This window comes from Rana temporaria, chromosome 7 (assembly GCF_905171775.1).
Source record: "Rana temporaria chromosome 7, aRanTem1.1, whole genome shotgun sequence".
Lineage (NCBI taxonomy): Eukaryota > Metazoa > Chordata > Amphibia > Anura > Ranidae > Rana > Rana temporaria.
The window spans coordinates 135,364,449-135,384,785 of NC_053495.1; the positions used below are offsets into that span (position 1 = coordinate 135,364,449).

Below are 20,337 nucleotides of genomic sequence, written 5' to 3' on the forward strand. Positions count from 1 at the left end.
GAGCTGTGTGTGTAAACACACAGCTCTCGTTCCTGTCAGCAGGGGAAATGCTGATTTTCTGTTCATACAATGTATGAACAGAAAATCAGTGTTTCCCCTAGTGAGGCCACCCCCCCCCCACAGTAAGAACACACCCAGGCATACTTAACCCCTTCCCCGCCCCCTAGTGTTAACCCCTTCACTGCCAGTGGCATTTTTATAGTAATCTAATGCATTTTTATAGCACTGATCGCTATAAAAATGCCAATGGTCCCAAAAATGTGTCAAAAATGTCCGAAGTGTCCGCCATAATGTCGCAATACCGAAAAAAAAATCGCTGATCGCCGCCATTACTAGTAAAAAAAATATTAATAAAAATGCCATAAAAATACCCCCTATTTTGTAAACACTATAACTTTTGCGCAAACCAATCAATAAACACTTATTGCGATTTTTTTTACGAAAAATATGTAGAAGAATACGTATCGGCCTAAACTGAGGAAAAAAAATGTTTTTTTATATATTTTTGGGGGATATTTATTACAGCAAAAAGTAAAAAATATTCATTTTTTTCAAAATTGTCGCTCTATTTTTGTTTATAGCGCAAAAAATAAAAAACGCAGAGGTGATCAAATACCACCAAAAGAAAGCTCTATTTGTGGGAAAAAAAGGACGCCAATTTTGTTTGGGAGCCACGTCGCACGACCGCGCAATTGTCTGTTAAAGCGACGCAGTCCCGAATCGCAAAAAGTACTCTGGTCTTTAGGCAGCAATATGTTCCGGGGGGTAAGTGGTTAATATGTCTACTGTAAATGTAATCTTAGCATAAATTAATGGAGATTGTTCTTTCCCTGTCCTAGAAACACTGGTGGAGAGTGAGCCACTCCTAAATACTATGGAAGACATGTATTAATGCAATTGTATCTCAAATCAGCATCAATCTTTTGGTGGTTAATTTTTTATAAAAAATGGAAAGAAACTGTGCTAAAAAAAGTCTAATCCCTCCAGGTGCTGCGATTATCATGCAAACAATAAATACAAGAGATAAACATAAGACAAAATATAAATTGCGCTACCTCAAACACCCTGCTTGCTAAACACAGGTGTGTGCAAGTGGGTGATCTACAGTGATAAAAATGAAGAAGGCGGCTGCTATGTTAGGAGCGACTTCTGATGGCCACTAGGGTGCAGAAGTAAGTTTTTTACGAAACGGACGTAGGGCGGAGCGGCACGCTGTCGTCACCCAAGAAGCTCCTGACGTTCCCCCAGTGGACGAGAGCCTGAGGCCCCATACACACAATAGAATCTATCCGCAGATAAATCCCATCGAATGGGTTTCAGCGGATAGATTCTATGGTGTGTACACTCCGGCGGATATTTATCCGCGGATATTTCCGAATTCCAGCACAGAATATCTATCCGCTGGAATCGGATCCCACGGATGGATCCGCTGGTCTGTACAGACTCACCGAATCCATCAGTCCGAAGGGATCCCCCGCATGCGTCGCAATGATTCAACGCATGCGTGGAATTCCTTATATGACAGCGTCGCGCACGTCGCCGTGTCATAATCGCGGCGACGGCGCGACACGTCATCGCCAGAGGATTTTGGCGCGGATTTCAATGCGATGGTGAGTACACTCCATCGCATTAAAATCTGCTGAAATCCTCGAGAGGATTTATCCGCGGAAACGGTCCGCTGGACCGTATCCGCGGATAAATCCTCCTGTGTGTATGGGGCCTGAGAGTTTTGTGTACCGGCTGGCACATTAGATTCAAGGCAAATCTTAAACTGCATAATTGTAAGTGCAATTTTAACTTTTTAAATACATTTTTTACACATTTAACGCACTGGAGTTGTCACTATTTCTTACATGGTGGACAATGTTACTGCTGAAATTTTCTTGAGGAACAAGATCCAACAGGACCGTATATCCGAAACTGTGAGGCCTTGTACTCACGACCGGATCTGTGCGCTGGAAACTGTCTGCCCGACAGTTTCCGGCGTACAAGGCTGATTTGTGTTTTGTTCCGCTGGCGTGTACACACCAGCGGACCAAATTCCCGTCGTACCGGAACGCGTGCACGTAAACTACGTACGACGTCACTATAAAGGGGAAGACCAAAGTTAATGGCGCCGCCCTCTGTTCCTCTTTTGCTAGTTACGGGTTTGCTCGTGTTAGTGAAGGTTTGGTTAGAGCTGATTCGCGCTTCTCGGTCTCCAGGCTTTGACAGCGTGTATTCACGGGTTCAGTGCGTGTGCTTGCGGTAACGTAGTTGTCATTCGGCTATAGGCAAGCAGGTTGTTTCTGCTTTAGCAGTTGCATCCTGTGCGCTCGTATCTGTTTGTCACGCGTTTGTCGCAGGTAGTGCTGGATTTGCGAGTGCTTTCTGTTTCAGTGTGTTCTTGACTGACCAGCCGGCCGGTTTGAAGCCATGATGGAGCAGCAGCGTCAATTTTCGCGAGTTGGTGCTGTTTATGGGATGGCTGCTGGATATGTTCATTTGTCCAGTACTTTGGCCAGAAACAGGGGGCGGAGGCGTTTCTGGACCAAGAATTGGTTGCGCCAGCGTGACCAGTTCTCACATATGCCTCTGCTTAGGGAACTCCAGGAGAATAATCCTAATGACTTTAGGAATTTTCTCCGCATGACGGACCCCGTATTCAACCGTCTGCTGGATCTTCTGTCCCCCTATATCACGAGGCAGGACACTGTGATGCGCCAAGCCATCACGGCCGAGCAGAGGCTTATTGCCACGTTGCGGTACCTGGCGACTGGGAGGAGCCTGCAGGACCTCAAGTTCTCGACAGGCATCTCTCCGCAGGCGCTTGGGGTCATCATACCGGACACGTGTGCTGCCATCATCAAAGTTATGCATGAGGAGTATATTAAGGTAAGTTTCCTGGCTCTAATAATGTGGCCAACTAACTTTATTTTTATTTTCCCAGATATGCTGTGTGTTTAACTAACGTTACCTTTTCTCCCTATGCATGTTGATATCAGCTTTACATGTTTTATTCTTGGCCTACCTGCATATTTGTCCCTTACCCAATATTAACCTGTCCAGCATGCTATCCTAGGGACAAACCCACCTTGCCATTTTTTCAAACAGGACTTTTTGGTTTTTGTGTCCCCCCCCCCCCCTTCAAACTTTTATTGTCCCCATCAGAGGGCTGTGGAGTCTCTTAATGAAGTGGCCCTATATATTTCATTTCCCAAATTCTCCATGCACATTTTTCTAATGCAATTTTAATACTGTGAACTGTCACAAGGATGCTTGTAGGATGTTTTTGTTACAAAGTACTAAATCTCTTTTTTTTTTTGTCCCCACAGCTACCCTCCACACCACAGGAATGGCAGTCTGTGGCTTCCCAATTTGCCCAGCGGTGTGATTTTCCAAACTGCGGTGGAGCAATAGATGGGAAACACGTCCGCATTGTGCCCCCACCCCGCTCGGGGTCGTACTATTATAATTACAAGGGTTATCATAGTATTGTGTTGATGGCGGTGGTGTCGGCACAGTATGAGTTTCTATATGTGGACGTGGGGAAGAACGGCCGGATGTCTGATGGGGGAGTGTTCGCACGGACTGATTTCTATGATCGTCTCCAAGCTGGTGGTCTGGCATTGCCACCAGATGAAGATAATGTGGAAGGACTTCCGTTTGTGTTCCTAGCGGACGAGGCTTTCGGGCTTGGTCCTCACCTCATGCGGCCTTTTCCCCAGAGGACCCTCACCTCAGAGAGGAGTGTGTTTAATTTTCGGTTGGCCAGGGCTCGGAGGGTAGTCGAGAATGCCTTTGGGATACTCACCAACCGGTTCCGCCTGTTCAGGACATCGATACATCTGGCGGAATATAAATTGGACACCGTTGTATTTGCCTGCTGCATTTTGCACAACTTTTTACGCAGGCACTCCCAGACGTACCTACCCGACATCGGTTCTGAGGCAAGACTACCCTCAGATCCCCTTCCCGGGCTGGACACTGGTCGCGCTGGCTTGGCCCCCCAATCAGCTCGTGAGGTACGCGACAAATATGTTGAGTACTTCATGGGTCGGGGGGCCATTGCTATGCCAGATCATATTTCTTTCTAATTCGGCCCCCAAAGAAAGGAATATTCTCAAAAATAAAAAATAATTAGACCATTGGACTTTATACAGTTGTTTGTCATTAATGCTTTTTCTCTTTTTCTCTGTCTTCCTGGTTCTCTAACTAACTTCTTCAATTGTAATGCATAATTGATTTCTCCACTTTTAGTAACGAACCACATTTTGCACAGTATTCACTCATCTACAAACAGGGTATTGAGTCTAGAAATAAGAAGCAACTCCATTTGTAAATTTTGAGGTCAAGTATTTTAATTTTTGCTTGTTCATGACCCCAAAAATTATTTTATATTTTTTTCATTACTCCCTGCTTTTGTACTTAGGAGTCAAAAAAATTTTTTTTAAGTTTTTTTTTTTTTCAGGTAATTCAACCAAAAATATTATGCAGATTATACATTTATTAACAAGTTCACTTTTTTTTTCTCAAATATAGTTAGATTTATTGTTTACATATATATATATATATATAGATTATATTTGGTGGGGTGTTTAGCGCCTTAATTTTTTTTTTGGGCATATTTTTAATGCACAAAAAACAATAATTTTTTTAACATTTTTGTTGTTTTTGGTGTGTTTTTCTAAAACTAAATTTTTAGGTGAGAATTTGGAGTCAAATCTCTACTTCACTAAATTCAGTGATTAGAGAGATTTATAATTCTATATATATATTTTTAAAATTTTTTACCGTTGTTTATTCTTTATGGTCTAAACTTTATAGTATCCCAAAATGTTCAACATGGTCAAAAAGTAACAAAATCCAAATCCAAAAATATAAAAACTCACAACAGCAGTCAGTCATGGTGTGCTTTCACACTGGAACACGCCAAAATTGGAAGATACACACATTCAGTGCAAACTCGCCAAATGTCATTGGTTCAACAGACAAATGGCCACATGTGCTATCTGACATCATGGGTGATCAATGTCTGTGTTTTGTGGGAGCAAACCCTTCCTCTCAACTACTTGAGGATGGAGGAGGGGGTTGGACCCACAAAGCACAGACATTAGATATTCTGTGATGGCAGATAGCACATGTTGGCACACTGTGTGTGTATCTTCAAATTTTGGCGTATTCATTATTCAAACTGTAAAAATGTTTGTGGGGGCGGGGGATGGGCGGGGGGTGTTTCAGTCTTTGACACGGCCCATCATGTCAATAATGTTCTTAAAATTAGATTCGATGACCATCATTCTTTGCCGCATATTGTCCATTTCCGTGCTGCATTCCAAAAGCACATTTGTTACATTCTGTTCCATGAGAAACATCCTTTCACGCATATTGTGCATTTCAGTGCTGCACTCCATTACCTGCTGAATAATTATAGCAGCACTTGCACGTGAAAATATTGGCACACCATCCTCCTCCCCTAAAACCAACAAAAAAAAAGGCATTTACAACATTATTTTTCGATGAGGCCTATCTACATATGTTTTTTTGAATCAAGCTAGGGTGACACTGACCTGATGGGCTTCTCCTTTCCACCTCTTCGACATCTTCTATCACTCCTCCTTCTTCCACCACCTCCCCATCATCTTCAATCACTCCTCCTTCTTCCACCACTTCCCCATCATCTTGGACTCCTCCTTCATCCATCAATCCACCTTCTTTCAATTCGCCAAATTGTTCTTCCGCCACTTGCCCTTCATCTGCTATGACTTCTAAGTCCAAAATTACTTCTTCCTCCTCTCTTCCTTCCTCCTCTCTTCCTTCCTCCTCTCCTTCCACATCCTCCTCTCCTTCCACATCCTCCTCTCCTTCCACATCCTCTTCTCCTTCCACATCCTCTTCTCCTTCCACATCCTCCTCCTCCTCCACATGTTGAGATGGCAGATTTTGGCCTTGTCTGGCCCTCTCTGCCTCCTCCAAATGCTGGCGACTTCTTTCCCCTGAAATAAACCAAAAAAAATGTAGACTCATCAGCACACAGATATTGGAGAGCATAAATCGCACACATTGCTTAGAAGATGCTTTCATTTAGTTACTTTTATCTTTCACCAAACCTACATTTTGCAATTACTTCTATATGGCAAGCTCTGATCCTGCCCCTTTTTAGCAAAGTGACACACATGGATGTCCCCCCTAAACTGTATTTCTGGGAGACCCTACCAAAACCCATTTTTGATTTGGGGAGACACAGGTGCTCTGCATTGCAGATGTGAAAACATCTGCTTTATTACCACTGTTTTTAGAATGAATCCTGTTTGCCTTTCCCATTCTCATACTTTTTTTTCTAGAACTAGCTTTTACACAATGTTTACAAACAAAGTTTTTGGCCAGTGAGCCATGTCCAGGTGTGTTGTTCCTGGAATAACCGAGCCTTTCTGATAAACTATGTGATGTTACGTTGTTTACTAAGAACACTGTTTGTAAATATGTAGTTATTTATGTCCTAAAAAATAAATGACAACATGTCTTTAAAATTACAAGCAGGCCAAGGAGGCAGATGGTGAAATATACATGGCAACACATTATTGCAGACAATCACCCCCCCCCCCCAACCCCAATATATATTTACTTACTTTTACGCAGAATTTTAAGTATTTTCTTCATCTGATGTGGCTCCCTCAATTTTAAGTCTGACCATCGTTTCCTCAGCTGTTCCTTGGACCTGGTGATCCCAAACATCCTCTGCATTCTCCTCGCCACCTTGTCCATAATATGTGCCTTTCGGCGGTTAGGGGTCTTGTATGGCCCTAATTCACCATCATAGTCCTTCTTTCGCATGATGTAAACTAACTCCACCATTTCCTGGAACCGCATATTAGTGGCTTTATATCTTCTTTTCCTTGATCGGGACGTCCCTGCCTCTGTCCCTTCACTTGTGGCATGAGAGCATCGTGCCCGCTCGTGTGACATCGCCATCTTTCCTTTCCCACAGAGATTATGGGCGTGGAAAAGATGAATTCTTACGCCATGGGCGGAGAAGAGGGCGGCGTTTAATACATACGCGGAGTGTAGAGAATGCAAACAACGTGTTTACGTCCGTTACGCGGAGAATCTTCGAGCGCATCCAGAACATACACAGTTAACGCCATATTTCCTAAACTCATTGATTAGGGGCCTCGCAAAGGTGACGAGGGCGGGGTTTCATAAATACGCGGAGTGTTTAAAAGGTTTACGCCGTGATTACGCATCTTACGCGGTAATTAGGCGAGCGTGAGAAACGAGGAGCGAGAGACAGGAAGGTAAGGAAATTAAAAATGTGATCAGCAGAGGCCTTGAAAATGTAGACACATGGGATGGGGGTTTGGGCTGTTGGTTGCACCCTTTTTAAGCTATTCTGTCTATGGGGTACCACAATGTTATTTTGGTATCCAAATGCTTTTGGACACCTCACAAAATAGAGATGTGAACAATGCTGTACCTCATTGACAAGTTTTTGAATGGTGTATTCAGATCAGGCAAAGTATTGTTCAAGTGTTGGTTGTACAGAGGTCATTAGGAAGTGTCTTTTATGTCATCCATTGTCAGGGGCATGAGATTTACACATGAAAGAGTGCCTAGATGAAAACTGTCATTTGTAAGCATTGTTTAATTTTATATATTTAAAATATTTACTGCAATGTGAACAATGGCTCTGCATCTAGCAAATCAATGTTTGGTACAAGCAATGCGGCCGAGCTGCCAATCATTGTTTAAACAAGAGAGACTGTGTTTGGAATTAGATATAGGTAATAAATTTGAAGACACATATTAGATCAAGGTCAACGCTGATCCTTTGGAATATTTATTTTTCTGTGGTTTATGTTTTTGTAATCTAGACTCAAAAAGAAATATAATTTGGGAAAAATTACAATGGACCTCCTACAAAGCAAGGAATCTATAGAGGCCTTACTTCAAAAATACCAGGACACGCCCATCCTGTGGAATTCAAAGCACTCTTTATATTGCAATAAAGAGGTACGAGCGGCAGCACTAGAAGAGCTAGCAAATTATATGCAAACTTGGGTGCCAGGATGCACTGCCAACATGGTGAAGGATAAACTTGCCAACCTCAGAAGCACATACAGGAGAGCCTACAAAGCTAATAAAAGCCAAAAATCGGGAGCAGCAGCAAGACAAGCAAAGGAACCCAAACTGTGGTATTATAAACAGATGGCTTTTTTGCGGGACGAAATGGAAGGCAGGAAAACGATGTCCAGTCTTTCTTCCAACCTTTCCTCCATGCTACCTTCCAGCGGACATTCCCCAGATGACCACAGCCCTGCAGAGTCGGAGGAAGAGGGCCTGGCTGACAGAGATGCAGATCTGCCACCCTTCGATGAGGAGGTATAGTAGTTTCCTCTATATTTATGGCGTAAATAATTCTTGGTGGATTAATGATTAGATATTGTAAAAAAAAAACCAAGCTGGGAAAAAGCAAACAAAAAGGTGTACAGACAAATAGGTGTCAGGGATGACAACTGCAGGGGTCAGAAGTAGAGTGTATTCAAGTAATAATGATCAGAAAATACTGAACGAAAAACATGAAAATGAGTGTGGTTTTATTTAGCTAAATTGTAAAAAAAATCCTTTTTTATCCACACAGGAAGAAGAGATCAGCCAGGAGGTGGCAGATCCTCAGGTGTCTGTCAGCCAGGAGGAGGCCGGGGTCAGTGGCAGCCAGGAGGAGGCCGGGGTCAGTGGCAGCCAGGAGGAGGCCGGGGTCAGTGGCAGCCAGGAGGAGGCTGGGCCCAGTGGCCTGCAGCAGGTCCACCCGGCCAGGAGAACCACCACCAGCCAGTCTTCTCCCCCCCAGGTGAGGCCATCAGGCCGAAGGAGGCAGTTGAGGCCTGTGGAGGAGGCAAGCCTCCGCATGATCCAGGAGGCAAGCGCCATCATGAGGGCCCCCCTCAACCCCACAGAGGCCTTCAGTGCCTCATTGGCCCATGATTTAAATGAAGGGGAGGAGGACCAGAGAAGACTGGCAAAGGCCCTGATGAACCAGGTCCTTTGGTGGATGCAGAGGGGCCTGCTGACCCCAGACACTGGGCTATGTGACCCGGCCCGGCTTGCGGAACACCATCCTCCTGCTGCCACATCAACCCCACCTGCAAGACCCCGTGTTCGATCCGCTGGAAGGCTGCCTGGAGGGAAGGCTGGAAAGAGGAGGAAACGTTGATTTTCTGCCTTCCATTTCCTTCCACATAAAGGACATCTTGTTTGTACTACCACAGTTTGGGTTCCTTTGTTTGTGTGCTGCTGCTTCATATTTTTGTGTTTGGCTCCTGAGGCTTGGAAGTTTATCCTTCACCATGTTGGAAATGCAAGTTTGCATATAGTTTGCTATCTATTCTAGTGCTGCCGTTCTTTTTATTTTTTGTGATGACATTTGCCTGAATAAAAGGCTTTTTGCTTTCATTTGAAAACATGTCTATTGTTTGATATACTGTGGGGATTATTAGGCAGCAAACCTTTAATAAATATACAATGGGTAATTTACAAAGGACACACTCCTTGGGGGGGGGGGACATTTGGTGTGCCAACATGGTTTAATATTCTCTAATGAAACACCAAAAAAAAAAAAAAAAAAAGAAAAAAACATGTAAAAAAAAAATAGTTTAAATGGTGACATAACTAGAAACAAAAAAAAAAAAAAAAAAAATGCACATTCCTTTACAAAAATGACTACTCTAAATTATGGAGGACCACCAACCAAAACACACATCTGGCATAGAAAACATTATTAAAGGATTACATCACAAGCAAGAAATGTGACATTTCAGTATGGGACAACTCTAATGAAATTGCATCAGCAAGAGAACGGGGTTATTCTAGCAAGAGAAGAATTAATAAAACGAGGCTTTAAAATGTGGTTTAGTGCGCCTTTTTAAGACATTGTTCTCTTGCTAGAATAAAAGGTTTCTAATGACGAATGTGCCATATCCCAAAGAAACGCGAGTTTTACCTGAACGAGCGCTCCCGTCTCCTCATTTGGACTGAGCATGCGCGGGGTTTTTGTACGCTGCTTTTGTGTACAGACGAGCGAACATGTCTGACGGACACGATTCCAGCAGACTGTTTTAAAGCAAGACCAGGAAACAGTTGTTCGTTGGAAAACGGTCTGGCCGACGATTGTTTGCTGGAATTCTGTACGTTACTGCCTACACACGAACGAACATGTCCGCTGAAACTGGTCCGCGGACCCGTTTCAGCAGACATGTTTGGTCGTGAGTACGAGGCCTGAGATTGGGACCTATTATATGCTGTTTCTGATCCCCTGTAATAAGGGAGCATGAGAATTCGGTAAGAGGCCAATTTTATAAGTTTGGTGGAGGAGATATAACGTTTTCCTTTGGACACATTTACAACCAATTTGTAATGTGACACAGATGCACTGGTGTTGGACACATTATCTGCTGTTTAAACAGACTTATTTGCTGTTAATATTTTGGACTATTGATTCATCTATTCAGGCAATGTCCTTTTGATCTAGTGTCTGTTATATTATCAATATTTCCAATCTTTTTTGTTTTCACTTGTATATTACTATCACTATCACAGGTGTGGGATTTTGAGGTGGCTGCATGCTGCACCCTAGTGTCCATCAGAGGTCGCTCCTAACATAGCAGCCGCCTTCTTCATTTTTATCACTGTAGATCACCCACTTGCACACGCCTGTGTTCAGCAACCAGGGTGTTTGAGGTAGCGCTGTTAATTTTTTATGCAAATTTGTGCCTAAACAGTACTAAAAGTAAAAAAGTGAAAAAGTAACCACAAAGAAAGTTTTTTATTTATTTTTTGTCCTGTATGTAGTATTTTTGAGAGTGGTTTTCTTTCCCATCACGCTAATGAGATGAAAAAATAGTAATCTTTATTAACATCTAAGCTACCTTATACAGCTCCTCATGTAAAAGACCTGAGGACTTTCTCTGTTTAACTTTTTTTTTGGCTCTTTGCACAAGGGTCAAAATTGCTTTCACGTTTTATTAGACTGTGTCATTATTGAAGATATTCACTCTCCTTTGTCACCATTACAGAAAGTGGGGGTATGTCTTCCGTTTTTTAGCTGTTATTAGTTGTCACTGGAGCAGGAGATAAGGAGAAATCTGCATATGCGTCAGTGGGGACACCTGTCAAAAGTGGAAAACAGGCAAGAAATTCCATTCCCCAAAACCAGTAGAAATGTTTTTGTTTTTTTTCCACTTTAGATAATTTCAGCATGTTTTTCTGACATTGTTCCTGACAGGGGCCATCCCTTTCAGTATTCAGGAGCCCTGTCTGTGCTAAAGATATGATTTTCTAATGACAAATAAGCTGTTCACTTTGCTTTTTCTTATATCTTAGTGAATAAGCATTTTGGTACATTTAATATGTATATTTACTTTACTCTATATATTGTCAGGAAGTTTTGAACAATTAGTTTTGTCAGCAATATAGATTGCTTGATTGATTTAGTAGATGGCGGTGCCCCCAATATGAAATAAATTATTAAATTTAATTACACTGACCAATTAAATGTTCCCTGAATGTGTACTCTATGTAGATATTCTTAAATATGGACTACAAACATAAAAAAATTAAAAATTAAGATTTGTTTTACAATTAGGTCACTAACAATCATGTATAACAGTAGGACTAATAATATGATGCAGACACACAAATGTATATTGCATAACAAAATAACTCAACTTGTATGGCGAAAATATATACATATGCCTGAGAACTAGAGGGAGTTGAATAATTTCGTTTTTACTCACAGGTATCATAGCTGAACATCACTAATCTAACTAACCTAGCAAAAAACTGTGTCTGCATTCATCAGACCACCACCTTTGCTTCCTCTGTAGCAGCATCAAGGGGCGAAGTCTATTTATCTTCTATTTTAAAATATTAAATTCCAAGGGGTTATGATACTGTGAGCAGAATATCGCATCAAAAAAGCAAAATAACACAGTTGGTTAACCTCTGAAGTAAGACAGAATTTTCAAAGCAAATATGGAATATACTTAGCCAGTCACGTGATCTACTGTATGCTGGGTTTGGAGTCACACCTGGGGAAAGCTGCTTAGCTATGACCTGGAGAACAAGATGGGGATGGCTCAATATGGTGATCATGATCAAGATGAATGTAAAGCTCCACAGAGAGGATGATGGTCAAGCTGTTATATTGTGTTGATGGTATGGATCAAGATGGATGGATCATGATAGCTAGATCCAGATGAATGAGTCAAGATCCCCCTTTTATTCTTATAAACTCCTTCATCTAGGGTATAGTTTGGAATATTTACTCACCTCTGATTGGGGCATAATATTACAGATTAACTAATTACTAATTATTGTATTTGCACAGCCAGTAGATTAACTTGTCTACCAGATGGCACTCTAATGCCTTGTACACACGATCAGAATTTCCGATGGAAAAAGTCAGACTGACTTTTTCCATCGGATATTCCGATCGTGTGCAGCATCTGAGTTTTTTTTATTGGATATTCCGATGAATTCCATCGGAGTTTAAATATAAAACATGTTCTATTTTACTCTGATGGAATTCCGTCGGAATTCTGATGTGCTTTTGGCCGGGCAAAAGCCTGATCGTGTGTATGCGGCATAAGACTATATCTTCTGGGAATAAAATTGGATTTATTTGACTCAATCTATAAGGGATAAAATAGTTTTGTCTTTGGATACTTAAAGGCTATATCGCTATATTCCTTCAGTCTTTGTGGAATTATTTGTGATTTTAATCGTTGGCATCTAATCAAGAAACACTGGCTAAAGAGGTGTAATTGTATCCAGCAATCTATGTTAAAATATGAATTATACTCCTTAAAATGTTGGATACCTTTTCTCACTATTTTCCTCTTACTTCTGAAAATGTATAGCTTATGAAACACATGTTTCCTATTAAAAGGATACAGGTAAAACATAGACATGATAATAATATCTTAATCATTAGTCATTTTAGATATTATGATGTCTTATATATACATAAATTGAAAATGTAATATATCCTTTCATAGATTCTTCCAAAAGTGTCCCAAAAGTATTTTATACAATATTGAAATACACCTTAATTTTCTTTTGACTTCAAGACACTCTATAGAAGGATTCCAGAATGCTAACTTTTGGTTAATGGTATAGGTGTCCTTCAGTTGTTAGTTTCTCAAGAAGGAGTCTCTGTCAATAGCCTCAGTCCGGCGACTTGACCATATTAGTAGCTTGCTTTGATTAATAATTTTTTAGACGTTTTTCTATGTGATTTATATCATCTAAATCAAATTATTATTTTAATACTTGGCACTAAAAAGTCCATGTTCCCTCACTGTATGGTCTCTACTTACAGAAAGTGTTGTCCCTTAGTCAGCCGGTTAAACACTGAATCAGAAATGTGTTTAACTTAATTATAAAACTGGTTAGTTTGGTAATGTCATGCAAAAAGAAGAGGATATGTGATTGTCTTTCCCGTAAAAAGTGTTCATATTGTCTGAACCAGTTTCACTTTAAACAGGGGGTGTTTCACATTACACTGGGTTATTGCCCATTGTATTAAATGTGTGCTTGCAACTAATTGCTCTATATGCAAACTTCATGAGTAAAACAAACTGCAGCTTTGAGATGAGGTAAACATTGATGTGACCCTGGACCATTGGGTTCATCTCAGAACTAGGCAACTTCATATTCCATAATTTATAATCATAAATTTATAATCATAAAAACCCTGACAATATTGATAATTAGAAATTTAGAGCAGAGGGGGGGGGGGGAATGAGCTAATAAGAATGTAAGTAGCATTATCACCAATGGCATAAAAGCACAATTCAAAACACATATCATTCAGTCAGAAATCATCTCCTAAATGGTCTAACTGTATTTTGGTTTGTTACTATGCTTAAGGCATTTTAGACGGCCTTGTTGCATTGACTGAATAAACATGTATGTATAGTATTGTTCTCTCCACAAAACTGAAATGCTTTAAGATTTCATGCTAAAAGCTTATTTTAGAAAACAAGTTAAACATCTTGAGAATCACCTGTTGACTGGTTTATTATTCATGCAGATAACGTACATCATTCAACCTGCTGTATTATGTTGGTCTCCAGCAAAAGCTTTTCTTGTAGCTATGGATAGCGCTGGGAACAGACTGAATCTCTGCTAGATTTTAATTGATGTACTGTATGCTTTCTTTTCAGGAATATGTATTTCTGATTCCTGTAACCTCTAACTCTTCCTCACTCTATTCCAAGTCAGGGCTTTTAAAGCACAACGAGTCTGTAATGGAAATTTAAAATTTAATTTAAAGGATCACTAAAGGAATTTTTTTTTTTAGCTAAATAGCTTCCTTTACCTTACTGCAGTACTGGTTTCATGTCCTCATTGTTCGTTTTTGCTTTGAAGTTGCTGTAATTCTGCTGTGATCTCCACACTTCCTGGTTGTCTGGCTCCTTATGAAAAATGTCATGGCAGCTTTTCACTGTGGTCCAAGCTGTGTGTCTAAAACTCCTCAGAACCAATCAGATTCATTTTAAAAACAAAACACTGCCCTGGATTTGTTTGCTTTTGTTCTGTGGGTCTCTTTACTTCACATAAACATGAAACCAGTTTAAAAACAAAAGTGAAACTACAGGCACATTATATGATTGAATTTAATCAATTTTTAATCATTTTTAAAAGGAATCAGTTAACTTTTATGTCTCTATACCCTGTAAACAGTCATTTCAGCAAAACATTTTTTTTTCCTTTAGTGCTCCTTTAATGTAATAGAACCATGTACAGAGAAAAATAAAGCTGTCATTATTGAGCTCCTCATCTGCCTACTTGTTCTAGTTTGGTGATTCAGAGGTATATAAATTAAAGGGTCAGCATGGCAGACATGGAACTTGTATGAAGAGAAGAAAGGTTAGGAATGGCAGCCTTGGTTCTCAGTACAAGTTTCCTTTAACAACTTTGTGTAACAAAACCGTATGATCTAACTATAGAAGTAGTGCATTAAGTTGTTAAAACAGATACAAGCTGATCTTTGATTGGACTGTTCAAGTTACTGAATACCAATGCTCTTTACATCTTTCCCTTGGATAGAATCAAAGGATTTACACTACTACAAACATACTCTCTCAGGCATACATCTTCATGAAAAGATCTGTTGGTTTCGGCGTACCTGAATGTCCTACATATGACATCTATGTTTTTTTATTTAGCGTTTTTAATTAAGATTTACACAACTTTTATACAAGATTCACACATTTTCCAATTGAGTTTTAGGGCCCTTTCACACAGGGTGAATCTGCCAAATGGGCATATGACAAATCTGTCTCTGCTTGCTGTGCAGATGTGTCCATTTTCATCCAATCCCATCCGATCCGCTGGACGGATGGCGAACATATTGCCATCCGACTGTTTTCAGCGAATCTTGTCGGATCGGATGGCAGGCAGGTGTCAGCGGACACATCTCCGCTGACATTCCCCTGCCCATAGAAGTCAATGGGTGGCCTGCTTGGATCTGTCTGTAAAACGGACAGGCGGATCCAAGCGGGTCTATTGTGTGAAAGGGGCCTTAAGCTAAAACTGTAGGTGAATGTTGTAAAAACTCTAAGGAGAACACATTAATGAATAGATCTCACAACTGTCACATGGAGGTCAGAAACACAGGTACGACCAACCACCAAGAGATCTTTTGATCAAAAGCTACGCCTGACTTTGTATGTTTATACCTATGATGGGGGAGGGGTAGCACTGACAGGTACTATATTCAGGGTAATACAATAGCAAGCAACTATGACATGAAACCTAATTGATTGCTTAATTGCTAAAAAAAAAATTAACTAGGGGTGTCCAATTGCAGTATCCATTGACATAAGATTTCCAATTTGACTATAACTTTCTGGATACAGTAACAATTATCATATATCTCTATGCTCCTTTAATTAAGTTTAAAGATTTTACAGTTTCCTTCGATTTTACATTTGTTGCAGTGAAAGCTTGGTACTGACCTCTCACTAACAATTACTTTTGGTTTTCCTCCAAGGTGTCCATGTGTTCGGACTTTGCTCTACAGCTCTCATTACAGATATAATCCAGCTCTCCACTGGATACCAGACCCCTTATTTCCTGACAGTCTGTAAACCCAACTACACATCCCTAAATGTGTCCTGCAAAGAAAATCCATATGTGCTGGAAGACATTTGCTCGGGGCAAGATTTAGCTGTCATTAATGCTGGAAGGTAAAGGTTGAATATATATGATGTGGCATTCTGATATGTGGAAAAACCTGATGACTGTCTTGTATTTGAAGAATGGTCATTATTAGGACCAGCATGTACAATTATATATAAAGCAGATATAAAACTGTCCTTACAGAAGCAACTTGTTATAAGCCATACATGTCCAATGTATTATAGATACAATTCTGAACATGTCCTGTAAAACATAAACCCCTATCGCTAAATAGAGCAATATCAGAGGACACATAGAAGATGGTTGCATACCTAATGTTCTTAAAGCGGAGGTTCACCCTAAAAAAAAAATTCTAACATTACATTGTGCTCACTCTCGACATTGACAGTACTCTGATGTTTTATTTTTGCCGTATATACCGTTGTATCGCTATTTTCCCCGCCGGCTTCCGGGTAGTGGCTCCCTCGGGAGTGGGCGTTCCTATGCACAGGCTAAGTGATTGACGTGATGACAAAAGCTTTTCCACGGCGCATAATGCGCGTCACGAGTTGTCGAAAGAAGCCGAACTGCGAGTCGCCGCTATACGGCGCCTGCGCACCGAAGTTCGGCTTCTTTCGGCAACTCGTGACGCGCCTTATGCGCCGTTGGGAAGCTTTTGTCATCACGTCAATCATTTAGCCGTTACCAAGGAAATTCATTAGCAATTTTGCCAGAAAATTCTTTATAAATATGCCCCTTATGTTTAAATGTGCTCAGTAAATATGCTGTAAATGTAAAATCCATCCTTTTATAAATAGGGTGAATGTTACAATAAGCACTTTTGCCAACTGAAGGAAAGATGTTGCTTAATGTCAGGGAATGTATTTTTAACCCGGCAGTAAAAATGCTTTATAAAAATTAAGGCACATCTGCCATTGAATCTTTCATAAATATATTATATAGAGTGATGGTATCATCATTTTGTGACCAGGAATAAAAGATCTTTGTACCAGCTTGGTTTAAATCCTGAACTTTGTTACTAAATTGAGAAAGAAAAGTAAACTAATTAAAGCTTTCTTGCTGATATGTAATTGGTTATGTCTTTAAAGGAACTTTTATAAACACAGTAATTGTGCTTGTCTTTTGTTGGCAGAAAATCTTTCCCTTCTCAACATGCCACCCTGGCAGCATTCGCAGCTGTTTACATTTCTGTGAGTAGAATCTTCTCTCATTTAAATGCAGAAACATATTTTACTTTGAATTATTAAAGTGACATTTCATGACTTGTTTGTTTCCTTGCTAAACCATATATATTCAATGCCAGGCCGTAGTCATTAGCTATATGCTAAAACCTAAAAGGATCCATTTTTTTGTTTTTAAATTACAACACGTGCCCTCACGTCTAAGATTGGCACAAAATGTTTGTCCTGATGATCATTATCATTGAGACAGAAAATATTGGGAAATTGTACCTCTGCGGTTTTTATTTTTGTGCGCTATAAACAAAAGAAGAGTGATAATTTAGAAAAAAACACAAGCTAAAAAGCTGTTTTTTTATTTTCCTTGCATGTCCATCTCAGATCTACAGTGACTGCACTTTCAAGTGCACTTGCAGTGTACTTGTAGTGCAAAGTGGATTTTCCTTTAGTAAATCACCCCCAATATCTTTTACTTTTTGCTTGTTTTTCCTCAGTTTAGGACAATATGTATTCTTCTACATATTTTTAGTAAAAAAAATCGCAATAAGCGTATATTGATTGGTTTGCATAAAATGTATAGTGTCTACAAAATAGGGAATAGATTTATGGCATTTTTTTTTTTTTACTGGTAATGGTGGCGATCTGCGATTTTTATCGGGACTGCGATATTACGGTGGACAAATCGGACCCTTTTTGGGATCATTGACAATTATACAGCGATTAGTGCTATAAAAATACACTTATTACTGTGCAAATGTCACTGGCAGGGAAGGGGTTAACACTAGGGGGCGATCAAGGGGTTAACTGTGTTCCCTCACTGTGTTCGAACTGTAGGGAGGATGAGAGTAACTAGGAGAATCGATAGATCGGTGTTCATACATTGTATGAACACACAATCAGTCTCCTCTCCCCTGAGAGAACCGTGATCTGTGTGTTTAAAACACACAGATCACGGTTCGCAATCTGTCACAAGCGATCGCGGGTGGCCAGCGATTATCACACCCCCTGGGCACGGGAATCGGCTCCGTGTACACGCTGCAGGCACCCCTAGTGGGCAAAAGGCGAATCGATGTAAGGTAACGTTGCTTCGCCCAGCCATGCCATTCTGCCGCAGTAAAACTGCGGCGGCTGGACAACAAGTGGTTAAGGGATAACTATAATTTATTAACAGATTTTTTTATATTTGCATATCAAGGCTAGTTAGTAAGGCCGGGTTCACACCTATGCAAATTGGTTGCGGCTTAAACCGCATCTAATTCGCATAACATTATAAAATACATGGTTTTCAATGAGGCTGGTTCACATATGTGCGATGCATTCGCACTGCGCATTGCCGAAAAACTTGTGCCTTTTCTAGGCATTGCGGTGTGGCTCAGGTGCGAATTCAGGCCCATTATCTTCTATGGGCACGCATCTGATTCGCAGATGTGTTAATTTCTCTTCAGGATTTCTCTCATTCACCTCAATACACTTCCCCCCCTCCCCCTTCCCTCTCCCAGGTCTCCAAATTCGCAGCTAAAACGGAGATGATCTGCTGCACAGTTCTCTTATCTCTCTGCAGAGATAAGAGAGCTAAAAATTCGTACAGCACAAGTGTGAATCCAGCCTAAAGAGTTATTATACGCACTTCTTTGGCAGCCTTGCCTCATATCTTTCTTCTGTTCCATACTGATGTAGCCTACAGCACTGGTATAGAGCAAAGGTAGGAGCTGCCATAGAGGTGAGTACAGTGGGGGGGGGGGGGTGTTCTGCTGTCGGAAATGACGTCTTACATTAAAGTGAGAAGCGGGGGGTGCTGACTTCTTACCTCTTCTCCCATGCAGCCAGCGAGTTGAGAAGCGGGGTGAGGGGCTGAAAATGACTTCTCACCTGGCGGGGCCTCTAGTAATTTGGGGGGCCCTCCGCAGCTTTGCGGGGCCCTAAGTGGCTTGCATAGTGAGCCTATAGGGCTGATTGGCCCTGGGTGAGTATAACAGATTTTCTTTTACAGGTACTTTCACCTTGATTTTTTTAGGTGACTGAGAAGGTCACTTTAAATGAATGTCAGTATGCAGATATATAGAGGGCTTCACTTCCAACAGTTAGCAGCAACAACATCAAATCATCAGCAAGAAAGCATGTAGGAAAAGTGATGCTGTGAGGTCTGTTCATTCTGCACCTGTCTGATGGAGGTTCTGGACAAAGAGCTCATTTTGCATATTAAACATTATTTTAACTTTAGAAGCCATACAAAATCAGACATTGATTGACATAACGACAAGCTTTTAGCGGTGCTGAAAATACATCTCTTTCCCTCCTACAGACAGAACAGCACAAGCAGGAGAGGCAGGCAGCCAAACTTGCTAACTATCAATTAATGCTTCAGGGAAGGCAGTCATATTCTAAGTACTCCCACACATTAACTATTGCATGCCTTCAGGAAAGCTTTATAGAGAACCTTAAATTGTGTGTATTAAAAAATCCTGTATTTATCTTCCCCTGACCAACTATACTTCGCCTCCCAGAATTTAGAAGCAACCTCCCTGTGCTCCATACCCAAGGAATACCCACCTGTACCCTCTATTCACCCCTCTAACCCTGGTTAAATGTACCAGTTTATTTTTGTCTGTACACGCTACTGTAGTTATGCACCTGGACAATCAGAGCTGTTAAATTACATTGTTTTGTATGAAACACAAAATTACGACTCTCTGTATTGTTGAAATTGTAAGCTCTATTATTGTAATCTACGTTTAATTCCAAAAAAGAGCAAGAAAAAGAAAAATCCTGTACAGCCAATACTGACTGTGTTTAACCACTAGGCGACGACCGTACGCAAATATATGGCCACTCAGCCGCCAGGCCTTGGCTCAGAGGGGCCGCATATTTGCGTGCATTAGCGCAGATAGAACTGTGCCAAGAGCGTGAGCCCTGCAGTGACCAGAAAAGCTTTTAATCACTTCAGACAATTGGGAGTTTTCCGATTATGTGACCGCCA

At 40.8% G+C, this 20,337-nt stretch overlaps 1 protein-coding gene across 1 annotated transcript in view; it reads left to right on the forward strand.

The window, feature by feature from the left end:
* The window catches only part of PLPPR4 (phospholipid phosphatase related 4), a 176,895-nt gene that overhangs the window by 145,586 nt on the left and 10,972 nt on the right, over nucleotides 1-20,337 (forward strand). Inside the window, exons 4-5 of the mRNA XM_040359986.1 lie at nucleotides 16,034-16,229; nucleotides 17,315-17,372. Coding sequence (XP_040215920.1) covers nucleotides 16,034-16,229; nucleotides 17,315-17,372 — 254 coding nt within the window. The remainder of the gene's footprint in view (nucleotides 1-16,033; nucleotides 16,230-17,314; nucleotides 17,373-20,337) is intronic.